This window comes from Cebidichthys violaceus, unplaced genomic scaffold (assembly GCF_023349555.1).
Source record: "Cebidichthys violaceus isolate CVI_PGR_0920_01 unplaced genomic scaffold, fCebVio1.0.p SCAF_61, whole genome shotgun sequence".
NCBI classification, from domain to species: Eukaryota; Metazoa; Chordata; class Actinopteri; order Perciformes; family Stichaeidae; genus Cebidichthys; species Cebidichthys violaceus.
The window spans coordinates 673,202-686,849 of record NW_027176828.1 but is presented as its reverse complement, the minus strand read 5'-3'; the positions used below and the strand labels follow the sequence as shown (position 1 = coordinate 686,849).

Genomic DNA, 13,648 nt, shown 5'->3' with positions numbered 1-13,648 from the left:
CACAGTTTGGAGGTATTTATCATCGGCCGATCCGGAAGCGTCTTAAAACCTGCATTCTCTCTAGTGTCCACCAGGGGGCGACTCCTCTGGTTGTATAGAAGTCTAGTCTAAAATGACTCTACTTCTCTCTTGATTTATTCCCTCAGTAAACATTGTAAACATGAGTTTATGGTCTCAATCTCTAGTTTACAGTCTTCTTCAATACAGCATAATGTTCATTTAGTACATTATGCTCCATTTAGAGTCAAACTGACCATAAAGCAGGGGACGCTTTAGGTCGTGGCGATCTGTCAATCAGGACAGAAGAATGTCTTGTTCAGCGTTTTACTATAAAAACACTCTAAGGAGTGTTTTTTTTTTTAAAGCATGTTTTTCACTAGCCGAAATTAAGCATTAACAACACAGTTAACTAGCTTAGATATGCTAACGGTAGGCTATCTTGCCTCGCCTCTCTCCAGCTTCCACCCTCCTGTCCAAATATGGTCACTTCTGGCTCCAACAAAATCAAGATGGCGACGAAAAAAATTGCCAAACTCGAAGGCTTCAAAACTTTTATATTGCACAAACCAATCGTCACGATGTCCACTAGTAGTGTAACTGAGTAAATGTACTTAGTTACTTTCCACCACTGTTAGTATAAGACAGAAAATAAGACATCCCATAAGTATTGAAGTGGGTTTAGTAACTGTATAGCTTAAATACTACATTTCAGACTGTAATTCCTTGCACTATGCTATTACTATTAAAAGACCCTCATCATTGTACCATCCTAGTGAGTACTGCCGTCCCAGCACAGCTCCCCCGGTCCAGCCCCTGGACCACTGCGTGCTACAACCACTTTATTTATGTGCATCCTTTCCAGCTCAATCCACAGCAGGAAATTGAGGAAATCTGATCTAGGAGCAGGCAGGAAACAAACAGGGGAGGGGAGAGATGTTCGCAGAGATAAAAGTTGAGGAGGGGCACGGTGACGGTGACGGGACCGGGGCCTTCGTTAAAGCGATGTTATCTATCTTCATCCAGATGACAACAGCGAACCTTTGAACTCACTTCACTGAAAAACATTCAGACAGGTTGACTCGTTCTCTCCCAACGCAGCACATTTGGGAACCTCGAGCCTGACGTCAGAACAGTGGCTCCACTGGAAGATGTTAAGATATTTAGAGTTCAGGCGTGATTTCCTCTGTTTCTCACCTCACCTGATATAAACCAGGTGTTCGACCTCCCAGATAATAAAACTCAAAATAAAAAAACCTTTTTGCTGAAATTCATATTTTGCTGAGATATATTTCACAAAAAGCGACGGGACAACGGACACGGAAAGCTGCTTTTCACAGTTTTTGGACGACGGCGGAGCTCACAGAGGTCTGCAGACGTTAGCGGTTTGGTAGGATGACGTCATTGCTCGTTGCTTTGGAGAACAAATTGACCAATTTTCTCGTATTTTGAATTTTCTCTTACGTGCAAACACCATTTAAGGGTGATCCAGACTGCTGTCGTAGGAGTCATGTGACATTAGTCCGCCGTTGTTCAAGATTTTTCACATTCAATTACTTTTAAGCAATTTTCAGTTTGAAAACCGAAAATAAATTACATTTCATTATCCCGTTTAACTCTGCAATTTCAATAATAGCCTCTAACAATTCTAAATGTATTCACATGGCCTAATGACATCACCATTTACTTAAATTGGCCTTTGATGCCATTGTTTAACACTACAATAACATCAATTGTTTGACCGGAATCTGACGTCGCACACGGGTCGAAAAAAAAAAAAAAGAAAGCGAAAGAATACAAAAAACGTTGGTGCATGAGGTGCAGCGTCGATTCCGACTGCTACACCTGAAGCCCGTTTGAACCCGTTACATCAGTTCTTACAGCAAACGGGTAACCTGACCTGTGATTGCATTTCTCTGGCTGTTCAGATAATCGGGAGGCCGTTAAAGCCGCTGCAATCGACGCAACGTTTCAATTACAACGAGGCGCGCGGCTGCGTTGCAATCACGCGTCGCTGTATGGGCCGTCTCTGCGCGTCCGTCTCGGCCGTCGTTTCTGTCCGTGCAGAACAAAAAGCCAGCGCGACACACAGTGACTCAGAGGACCGAAGTTTCATCACTGAGGTCAGAAGCGCCCCGGGCGTCTTTCAGTCACTCTGGGTAACCCTGGCTGATTGCATTAACTGCAGCAAATGGATTTAAAAGCTTTAGTTTATTGCGCCAGAGAAAGCAACTGCCATGAACAATTAGCGGTATGATAAACATGCAGGCACGCACACGCACACACACACACACACACACACACACACACACACACACACACACACATGCGTGCACACTGTACGGCACGCAGAAACCCGAGGCACAATAATGCACACCTCTCTGAAACTAGAGCACTCGTCTCCGAGTCCTGTTTCCAAATAGCATTAGCAAGAGAAGCTAATTTGATAAAAGGTTAGATCCTGAGGGAAAACTCTGGAGACCCAAAAAAAAAAAAAAAAATTCCATCACACATGTTCAAACATGCACAAAGTGAACGAATTCACTCAGAAATGTTCTACTAAAACTGTCATATAAACGTGTGGCTGCAAAGTGAAATTGGCTTAACGGGTCTTCTAGTATATTGAGGAGAGGGGAAACATGGGAATATTGCAATAATAATCAGATAATAATCATTATCTTAAGTGATTGTTTGGCCACCATGAAATATAAATCCCTGTAAATTGTGATGCAGTCCAATAAAAAAAGGCAAAAGTTGTAGATAAACTTATAAAACGCAGCGTTTGTAAATATAGTCGCCACTGGAATTGCTCAAATAATTTGTCTCCTGCAAACAATGTTTTTCACTATTAGTTAAGAAGTTGATTGTTCTTTGATTAATGTTTACTTGTTGTCAATAACAGTCCAAAACCCCCAAAATTTTACAAGAATTTACAATAATGTCGAGCAGAGAAAAGCAACACATTTGCTCTCCCAACTCGTTGAATACGGCAGCTTGGTCAGTGGCCCTACGCTGTAAACTACATCTCTCTACATGAACCTCTGGTCTCAGCGTTGAACGTTGTCAAGCTTTTCAAAATAAACCTTCACAGGAAACTATTTTAGGTAAAAGGCAAAACCTACTTGGTCAGATTCAGGTAAAGATTGCGGTTTGGGTTCAAATTCAAGTGTACAATGTGTGCGTGATGTAAATTAAGTAACATCCTGGTCTTTTGGTTTCACACAGGACACCAACAGTGGTCTCCTGGGTGAAGGTCCTGGGTCATCCTCTCTACACTGACTCTTTATATATATCACCTGACTTCCACTGTTACTTCTTTTTCTTTTGCTAGCAACATTCTTTTATTTCTTTATTTAAGAAAACATAGGTACATTAATATAATAATTCAAAATAAGGAATGAGTCACGCATTCCGGTGCACCGGCAAACTTAAGGCCTCAAACGTCTCCTCAAAGTTAAATCAACACCTTTCTGACACCAATTAACAATTAAAGCGTAGACGTCACGAAAACCATCACGGGCGACGGGGCTGTTGGATTGTATTACACCGTACCGGGGTTTATCTCTTTTCCTGGTCAGTCTGCGTAACGAGATGATGAAAATCCCTTCAAGTGAGGACAGTTTGTTGGTCGTCACTTCTTTAAGAGGCTACTTTGGGATTAAGGCTCTGGATGTGGGTCAAGAGTCGGATTTACAACGTGAACGGAGTTAATGGCTGCAAATGCTCTCACACGACCGCTGCTGCGGACTGGTGTGTCTGGCTGGTTGTGCACTGTGGGCTCCTATAAATCCTATGAATCATACTTTTTTTTTTTTTTTGGAGCCAGAGCCTTTCGGACTGAGCTGAAAGAGGACGGCGGCTGACGGGGCTCCGGTGAGTTTTGTGCTTTAAAAAGGATGCTATGTCTTAAAAGGAGGCGCTCCAGCCTAAAACGCCCACACGTTACTAACTCCACGTCCCAAGTTTTACTTTTTAGTCAAAAGTATCAAGCCTAAACCTAAAGTAATCCTGATACCAGACTTTAGGAAGCTCCTTTCAGAGCCACAGAGGATTAAACAACGGCTTTCAGAGACTTAGGACTCCTGAGCTAAACTCCATGTGTACAATTGGTGTATTTAACCTTTAAGATCATCGAGCTCCTACTAAGACCAGACACCCCCCCCGACGGATTTTCCCAATGACCACTAGCTATTAGCTAAAGAGTTGAAGAGCCTAAATATCAACCAACTTTGTCATCTTAACATCATGAATCCTTCGTCGAGAGACAAAATGTTGAATTTATTTTATTGTATACATGTAAATAATCAGCTTTCATACGTTATATGGTGGATTTTTCCAGGAATTTGTTTGGATTTTTCAGTTTTTTTAAACATTCGTGCTGCTGGTTGTTGATATTTTTACTTTCTTATTTTGGACAAAAAGAAGACAGAGAGAAATGTGAGAAAAGTCCTGGATGAACATTCTCTGGCTGTTTTTAAGGGAACGTGGTTCTTTCTGATCAATTTAAGGAACGTCTACAGGTTTGCATGTTCCACTTGTGTGTGGGACTCGCACTGGTCTGGACCTGCTGGTCTCAACCCCTGAATGTCTTGGTTTCAACACACTCTGGGCCTTGGTCAGGTCTTGGTCCCTTTTGTTCCTGTACAGTTTGTCTTGCTAATGTACGATGCTGTTTGCACAGCAATGGTAAAGAAATCTGAGACGTGGAGACAGAACGTCATCGGACTATCGGTGTGCGTTCATGCATACGTGCACAACAGGTGTAACATGTTTCCCCCGCTCAACCTAAAATGCAGTCAGAGAGCAAAGAGTGCAGCTACAAAGCGGTGAAGTTCATTTAGTGAAAAACAAACAACTAAAGGTTAGTCGTATGAATCAGCCGCGTTCCTTCCTTCTCACACCGTAGTTTCTCTTTTTGCTCTTCCTCTCCTCCGATCTTCACTTCAGTGTAGCCCTGAGATCTCCATGGAAACAAGGTTTAGGTCAGTCAGCAGAGATGTAGAAACAAAGTGAAGTGAAGAGGAGAGACAGACGTGGGATGAATCGAGAGAACCTTGGCGAAAAGCACAGAGTGGGCTTATTTTTCTAATGTTTGAGGACGTCAAATGCAAACTGGACCAGCAGCTGCACCTAACTCATCCTGGAGATTAACAAAATATTATAGTAATGTTTAAAAAAACAAAACAAAGAGCGTACGGCATTTTGATGAAAAACATTTCCAATGCGTCAAATAAAAACTAAAAGAAGCTTGAAACCTATTTCTTGAAGGGTTTCACCAGCCGTTTCCTATCGACTTCCACACATTTGGGTTTTTAAAAAGCTTCCGAAAACACTGCGTCTTATGATTCTCAAAGTGCAAAAATCCTTTTGTCACATTCTACCGGTCGGGTAAACGTCTTTCACCTTCTACACACGTCTAAACGTGAATGTGCTAAAACGTGGCCAAATTGTTGGAGGTGAGTGAGCAGCAGTGAAGTGAAAACTACGCTACTCCTATAACATGCATCAAGCTGTGTCAACACCCTACAACTAGAGGACTGAAACACCATGTTTGAAACACACGTACAGGGAAATATAAATGTTTAATGCAAAAAAAATTGTGATATTTTGCATCTCGACCTAAATTTCTCAACTGAGGCTTTCTGGGTCTAGAGTTGTGGGTAGAGTTACAGCTAGGTTGCACAGCAACAACACCCGCGCATGTATCAAGAAAGCGATCTACGGAGTGCTGAAACCCGGAAATGAGTCAGCAGTTTTTCACTTTCGGTTCAGTTTTGGGTGGAAGTCAATGGGTGTTTTTGATCAGATGCCTGAAACAAGCTTCAGAGATTTGAACGTTTTGTTGTACGACATAAGTACACATCCGTGTCGGAATTTTTCTAAATGTTATATCTTGCTGCACAAAGAGTTTAAGTACCAAAAAAGGCTTTTTTTGTCTGCCACAGAGCAATAACTCAAAATCCAACGGAGATATCCCATCGGCTGATGTCATCCCTGCAACACATTTTGAAACGGCCGATGGCGTTACTCACTCTGACCACTTGTGTAACTTTACCACTCACTCACTCACTCACTCACTCAGACTTTCCCGTTTACAGGTTCAGCCAAATTCGTGTCGTCCCAGAAGCCACATGTGAGCTATCTGAGACTCGACAAAGCTCCAGAGCCACAGAGGACGTCGCACAACTGCTTTCTGAGGCTGAGTGGTACTCCTATGTGTACAACAGTAGATGAACCCGACGCTGAGGTAGCGAGTGTTTGTCACACGCTGCTGAAATATCATCGTCCAGAGAGAGACAAAATTGTTTAGATCCAGACTTGACTTTCTTCAGAAGCAGCTTGTGGCATTTCGAAGGAACAGCAGGAGCCAAAACATGTGTATTTTCAATTCACATCTGTTAATGAGCTCCACATACAGTCCAAAACCCAGCTGGTTCTGTTGTCTACTAAATAATAAGCAGCAGCTAACTGACAATGTAGAACCAAATAAATTGATGTCTGATTTCATAAAGAACGTAATTGGAAATTATTACACAGCTACAAATGATAAAAACTATACATGGTTGCTCTCTGCAGGAGAAGACAACCATTGATTATCAAGAACCTTCAATCATTTCTAAAAGTCCAAAGTCAATTTTTTTTTTTGTCAATTATTGGCGTGGAGAAAAATACATAGAAGGTAATAATTCTTTCGTGTGAACAAGCGGCTACCGCACGCCAGGCGGCCATTTAAAAGGGTCAGACACCCTGGAGCGGCCATTTACAATCAGGTCAATGGAAATACAGAGGCGGGGGATTTCCCACAGCGTTATTGTAGCGGAGGTGCACCGCCTTGACACTTCTGAAAAAATACATACTGTGCTTTTATTAACGTAAATTACGAATGTTTGCTCCTTCAAAACATCCTTGTCTCCATTTATTTACACCATAGTCTCCCTCATTCCATGGTTATAATCAAAAACAGATATTTGGTGGTTAAAGAGTATCTGCACACTTAAACTTGTTTGTTTTTTTTACGCTATGATGAAACACATCAATGCTGGTGTTCATGTTGACATTTCTTACCAAATTCATAAAAATCAGCATTTCACTTCATGGTTGAAAATGACTCAAAACATCGTCTTCTGTTTTAAATCATCCCTAATCTCGTTTGGGTCTAATCTACCTCGTAGCGATAAAAGAGTGTCACCGCCCTCTAATCGTACTCATTCATCCGCTTTGACTCACCTTGCATGCAGAACTTGAGCTCTTTGGCGTCCGTGACGGTGCTGGCCGGCATCCTGTCGGGAACCTTCTTGCTCATGCGGTTGTAGTTCCTCCTCTTCTTCGTCTCGCCCCACAGGTTGGAGCCGCCGTGCATGCTGGGAATGTTGAGCACGGCGATGCCCTCTAAGGAGGTGTTGCTGAGGTCCATGATGATCCCGTCGCACTGCGGGGGAATCGAGAAACCGATTTGACTCTGCTCACCTTTGACTGACGAGGACGAACATGCGTTAACGTTAAAACACGATGCTCCTGTATGCCTGCGGTCGATACCGCCGCGGTAGTGACAACGGTGACAAGCGAGGTCTCTGTGAGACCGGAATTGACCCTTTGCTAAGTCTCACCCCACGAACGCACACCGACAACTGAAAGTGTAGCATCGTCCAGCTCCGGCCACGTTCAGACGACTAACCGACTCCATAGACTCTCATTCAATCGCCTCAGATTGTTCTTCATTTTCAGGCTGGTTTAGTGGATCTGGAGCTAGTCATGGTTAAACACTATATAATAGTAACGTAACAGCAATACTCGTTACCCGGAGAATGTTTCTAAAACGCTACGTTTCTACGTTAAAAACCAGTGGAGCTAACATTAGCGAAGTAAGGTTGCCACACCATTAACTAGCATTAGCATTGCTACGCTATCTACTGGATGTACACATCCTGCTTTTCTCTTTAATGATTCTAACGATGAATAAAAGAACAGTGTCGTTCCTTAATTTCATCGTTTTCTGTCTCGATCATCCAGGTGATTGAGGTGGTTCACTTTTACACGGCGATCTGTAGACTTTAGCTTCTTTATCTGGCGCTCTTCTCGTTCACTTGCGTCGCATTTGCAGATAGAACTACAGTAAAGAATAAGTACGCTTCCAAAAATAGTGTCTGTGACGTGTGCATGTGCAGCAACCAGCCGACTACAGCGGTACGTAAATGATTTACAGCCTTGACTGATTTCTCTGAGGAACATAGCGTCTTGTGTTACTAATTGAGAGAAAGCTAATGCTAACATCCAGACTAATGAGTATCACAGATATTACAACTGCAGTGTATGATTTACTGTATCGTGGAGTAAGACAGATAGCCATGCTTGTACCCACTCTGCGCACCAGTGGCTTGTTTAAGACTGACAGATTTATTTTGTCTTGATGCATTACCTGGACCGAAGCCAGGCGTGCGGTTGTGTGAAGCAGCAAAAACAGACAGCAATAAAATAGGCTGGCCCAATATCAATACAGATATTAAGTAACCCCCATTTGGCACTCTTGGCCCGACTCTGAATTATATTGTGCCTCATCTGAATTCATCAAATTCATCACACACACACACACACACACACACACACACACACACACACACACACAACGAGAGAATGTCAACAACACATTGCTGTGACTCAGCGTGCACGGTTGATTTGTGCCGAGTTTCAAAGCAAGCCAAAAAATAAAAAAAAATAAAAAATGCTGGACTGGCCTTCAAATCAAGTTTGGCAAATCACGCAACACATACCAGTACCGTACCAGCTGGTTGGTCTGTGCCCAATTTGAATTAATAATCCAATGAAAGAGACCATTGTATTTTAAGGCCATAACAATTCTGGGCCCCTCATGTCATTTCGTTCTGCTTTTACAAAGATATACTGTATTTTCACTTTTGCATTTTTGCCCCTAAAACAAACTTTCCTTTTGTGTAATTTCCAGAAAAAACACTTAAAAACTTTGAGATATAAAAAATGTCACACCACGACAATAATGTTATTCACTATAGACTGTATATAAAGTGAAGCCAAAACATTTCGATTGACCCCTGGTGGCTGGCTGCAGTACAGGTCATAAACCCCGCCCCCTCACGCATTGGACATGGGCCAAACTATAAAAAAAAAAAATCGAAATACACTTCAAATATGTTTTCCCCAAAGACGGTTATTGATATTTTATGTAGTTCTTATTCACACCGTATGTTAAAGTGCTCATTTCTTCTTTGACGTTTGGTTTTGAGTCGTTATTTGATGCTATATGAAAAGGGGGTGAGACGTCATGATTGACAGACGTGATTGACGGAGACTCAGGAATTGTACGAGAGGGTGGATGTAGCTTTCACTTTCCATAACCATCAGGGAGTCTGTGTAAACGAATCGGTGTTCATTTTCACTCTATGGTGCTAGCGTAGCAGCTAGGTGGCTCACGCTAACGAGCTGCCGCAGTGCTCGGCTCGTGATCGGTTCGGCCAGGTGTGTGTGTGTGTGTGTGTGTGCGGGAACGCTATGGTATATAATATTCATATATCCATGTTCATAATCACCTGAAACTAAGAACCGTGTAGAATGAGCCACTTATACAGAGCGGGTTCTCTTCGTTTCTACGGAACACACACTGGCTCTAGCGAGGGCCTTTTGCTGTTTTTATGATCCCCGAAGGCCACCGTAGTTCTCCGACATGCTTTGAAAGGTAGATGCCACTTAGTCCTACACACTGGTCCTTTTACCAACTTACCTTAAGACATCTTGAATATTGTTTCCCAACAATAAACCCTTTAAATAAGTCATTTTTCATTGCCATTCTGTTGCTAGTGTAACAGCTTTGGTCCAGGAACTACAAAATACATTCTAAATGGTCACCAGCCATGGTCACATTGGCTTCTTTAAAATGAATTACACATCTTGTGAACAGTTGGGTTTGAACCCTCTTAGACAGTAGCAGCTTGTTTCCCCGATGGTTTCTGAAACCTGTGCGTGTCTCGAGTCCTGCTGTGCTATAAGCACCCAGGTGACAGATTATGCGGCGCCGTGTGACAGAATGAGGCAATCAGTGACTTTATGGAGCATTAATTTTGACGGCGCGCTATGAATAGCCCGCCTCATTAATGCGAGAAAATCGCTTTGTTGTATATATCTCTCTGCGACGCACAAAAGAATAAGCGCATCTAAAAGTCTGTCAGCGACAAAGGCAGAAAAGAAGATTTTGTTGACGCGTTTCATATCGTTTTTGTAATCAAATACGGTATATTGTCGGGTGTTTAAAAGATATTTTTTCCTAATCTCTGTCAGTTGCACACAGATCACATCTTTGTCAGCGCTCGTCTGTTGTGCTTCGGTGACTCACCTCCACTTCTATGCACTCGTTAAGTTTCTTGCAGGTGGCAGATATGGTCTCGGTGGTGCCGAACTCAAAGTACCACAGCTTGTTCTTCATTCTGAGGGGCAGAAAAGGGGGGAAAACAGAACACGTGTTTTTTGACTAACGCACATTAATATATATTCCCATTCTCAACTTGCACATGAGCACACTGTTGGGAGCCCGCAGCGCGATCTGTTTTCAGGGTGCACTGGACACATATTGGAGCCGTCCGGTGCCTCGAGTCCTGTCACATTTTGAATCTGACCCACAGCAAGTCAAAAAACTCAACCCGATGCACCCTGAAGCCTGCGCTGCCCCCCCCGCGGCAGCATCGATCGCTTGATACTGAAGCACAGGACGTTAACCTCGCCTTCTGTCAAACAGGGCGTTCCGCTTGTTGTCCTCTTCTTTCGGCGTCGCCCCGGACGCCGAGAGTTGACACGACAACAATGCCTCTGGAGGGGACGCAGGGGTGAAACGGTGCTGGTGGAGGCCGTACGATCAGGGGGTAAATATTGTTGTGATTCACGACCCGCAGGACTGACTTTGTTTCTGCCCTGCAGAGGATTTGTCAGAGGTGACCCGGTGGATGTTGCAGGTTTTTTTTTTTTTTTTTTTTTTATAGGAAACTGGACAGTGGCTGAATAACACAGTCGAGGGGAAACCTCTGCTCGACTCTCCGGCTGCGTATCCTAACAGTGTAATAGTGGGTTTACATTGGAGTCACCCAAACATCCGGTGTCGTCTCATACAAGACGCTGAAGGGTGCCGTACTGTATCACGGATCATTGTGACCAAAGTCCTGAGCAAGATATGTGCCTCTCCAAAATCAAGAGCGACCACAAAGGTCCAACCTCAAGAATACAGAAATGATTCCTCTGACCGACAGCACATCTGATGTCTCACCCTGCGTCGCTCTACAAATGACACATCACTTTCATAACAGGACAGTCGGCTCATTGGCATTGCTGATACTGACAACACTAGCTATTGACACAACCGCTCAGTGCTATGTGGGCATACAAGGGAACAAGGGAACGTTTAAGCAGGACGCCAACTTAAAAGACGTCGTCGTCGAGCAGTTTTGAAAGGTTCCAAAAAAAATATGATAAAAACTCACGGTGAACTTAAAACTTGCCCAGCAGACTTGAAAACAAAGCGCGAACAGAATTCACGACTTGTTTGTTCGACTTGAAACGTAACCTGGATGTCTTAAGCCGCCGCGCTCGTTCCCATGTTTTTCATGCCCGCTAATTGTCTTTCCGTCCCTTGTTCTCTCTCTTTCACCTTAATGCCTCCCCAGAAACCTCCGCCGCTGTCAAATCAGGGGATTATGAGCATATTTGAGATCACAATTAGGAACAGTTGCGATTCTCAATGAGGCGAGCTGCCTAACCTCATTAAGCCGCTTCCACTTGAGAGACGGTCTGTTTAAAAAAAAAAAAAAAAATAGGAAAAAAAAATGCAATTAACTCGTAGTTTTTCCCTCTCGTCTGGACGGAGAGTGCAACAGGGAGACAGACTACTTCCATAAGCCTTCTCTCTATTATTCCCATGTTTATGCACCAAAACTGGTGAAATGCCGGAACAAAAAGGATGTTAAATTATCTTCAAAAAAAGGGGGGGGGGGGGGGGTATTTTTTTTCCTATTATGACGACGTGTTTTTGTCCCATTTTTTATTCTCCTGTTCAGTTTGCACAAGGAACAAAGCGAAGTACTTATTCATTCTATTCATCTTTAATGAACACACTCGTTTTTTTAAAGATAACTTTCAAACTGTGACATATTTTTTAAAGAGAATTCAAAGACCTGTTGGAATCTCAGTGAGAGAGAGAACACAGATTGTGCTCTGAGGGGGAACCACGATGTTATGAAAACACTGCTCTGCAAAGCTCGGGGGCTCTGAAGCTCTGTGGACTGTATCCAGTTATCTCTCGCCCCATTGTGCCCCACGCTACCCCCCCCCCCCTGCAGATAAGCATCTCCTTTAATCCCCAATGTGAGCACTGACCTTATGACCCAGCCACCTCCTCTCTCTCTCTCTCTCTCTCTCTCTCTCTCTCTCTCTCTCTCTCTCTCTCTCTCTCTCTCTCTCTCTCTCTCATGGCAAAGCAAAACCTCTACAGATGATCTGATGGTGGAGCTCCACAGACTGGTGGAGGAGTGACGTAAAGACGTTGTATACGTCTCTGGTAGGCGACCTGTCAATCACAAGGTAGCCCCGCCCCCTAAAGCATCCCCTGCTTTATGGTCTGTTTGACTCTAAATGGAGCATCATGTACTAAATGAACATCATGCTGTATTGAAGAAGACTGTAAACTAGAGATTGAGACCATAAACTCATGTTTACAATGTTTACTGAGGGAATAAATCAAGAGAGAAGTAGAGTCATTTTAGACTAGACTTCTATACAACCAGAGGAGTCGCCCCCTGGTGGACACTAGAGAGAATGCAGCTTTTAAGACATGCATGAGATTCTGGGCTCAGCTTTTCATTCCTAACCACAGGATACTTTGTGTCTGCCAACGCTCCGATTCATGCCTTTGACCAGCTTTTTCTCCATTCGAATGTTTTTTCTTTATCAGATATTATGAAATATTGATATATAGAGCCCCATCTATGCCTTTACTGTAGATGGTGTGTCGGCACCTGAACTCCCCAAAAATCATGATTTATTGATCAGATGCAGTCTGGAAGAATGCACCAACAAGACATGTGTTGTTGTTAGTGGCATAAAACAAGAGAAGTACATTGAAAAGACTTCTTATGGTCTTTTAGCCTATTTTCAATGTTCATGAATCTTGCAGAACATCTTAAGGGAAGGAGCCGTCTTATCCACACCAACAGCGGCAGCCATCCTTTGTGCGTACGCTGACTTTTGTCTAGTTCACATGTGATAAGATATACATATCTTACACAGGGTTTGCAATCGATCAGTGAAAAACTTGGAGGCAGCTTCAGACTATCTGCTCCGGCCAGGCGTCTCTCACCCAGCGCTTGTTGCTATAGCTACGATAAACCAATGCGCCGTGATTCTTAGATATCACACAGATCATTTCGTATGTCGTGTCCGTAATCATGACCGAGGACGTTTAAAGAGAGCCAAAGTAACAAACGGCGATCCCTCCAGTCCCTGAAGTCAACGTTCATTTATTTCTCAACGGCACTTCTGTGGTTATTTCACCCCAAACGAACCATCTGTTCTTGAGCTTAACTCGGTAGGTTTGCTGCCTAAGTTTCCTGTGAAGATGGAAGCTTATTTTGTCAGGACCGTT

General features: G+C 43.2%; 1 protein-coding gene across 5 annotated transcripts in view; it reads right to left on the bottom strand.

Moving 5' to 3' along the window:
• Positions 1-13,648, bottom strand: part of LOC137890084 (diacylglycerol kinase beta-like) — a 63,618-nt gene that overhangs the window by 10,288 nt on the left and 39,682 nt on the right. For all 5 annotated transcript variants that reach the window (XM_068734179.1, XM_068734181.1, XM_068734180.1 and 2 more), the window contains 2 exons: positions 10,358-10,448; positions 7,225-7,426 (listed from right to left, as the gene is read on the bottom strand). In XM_068734179.1, coding sequence (XP_068590280.1) covers positions 7,225-7,426; positions 10,358-10,448 — 293 coding nt within the window. The remainder of the gene's footprint in view (positions 1-7,224; positions 7,427-10,357; positions 10,449-13,648) is intronic.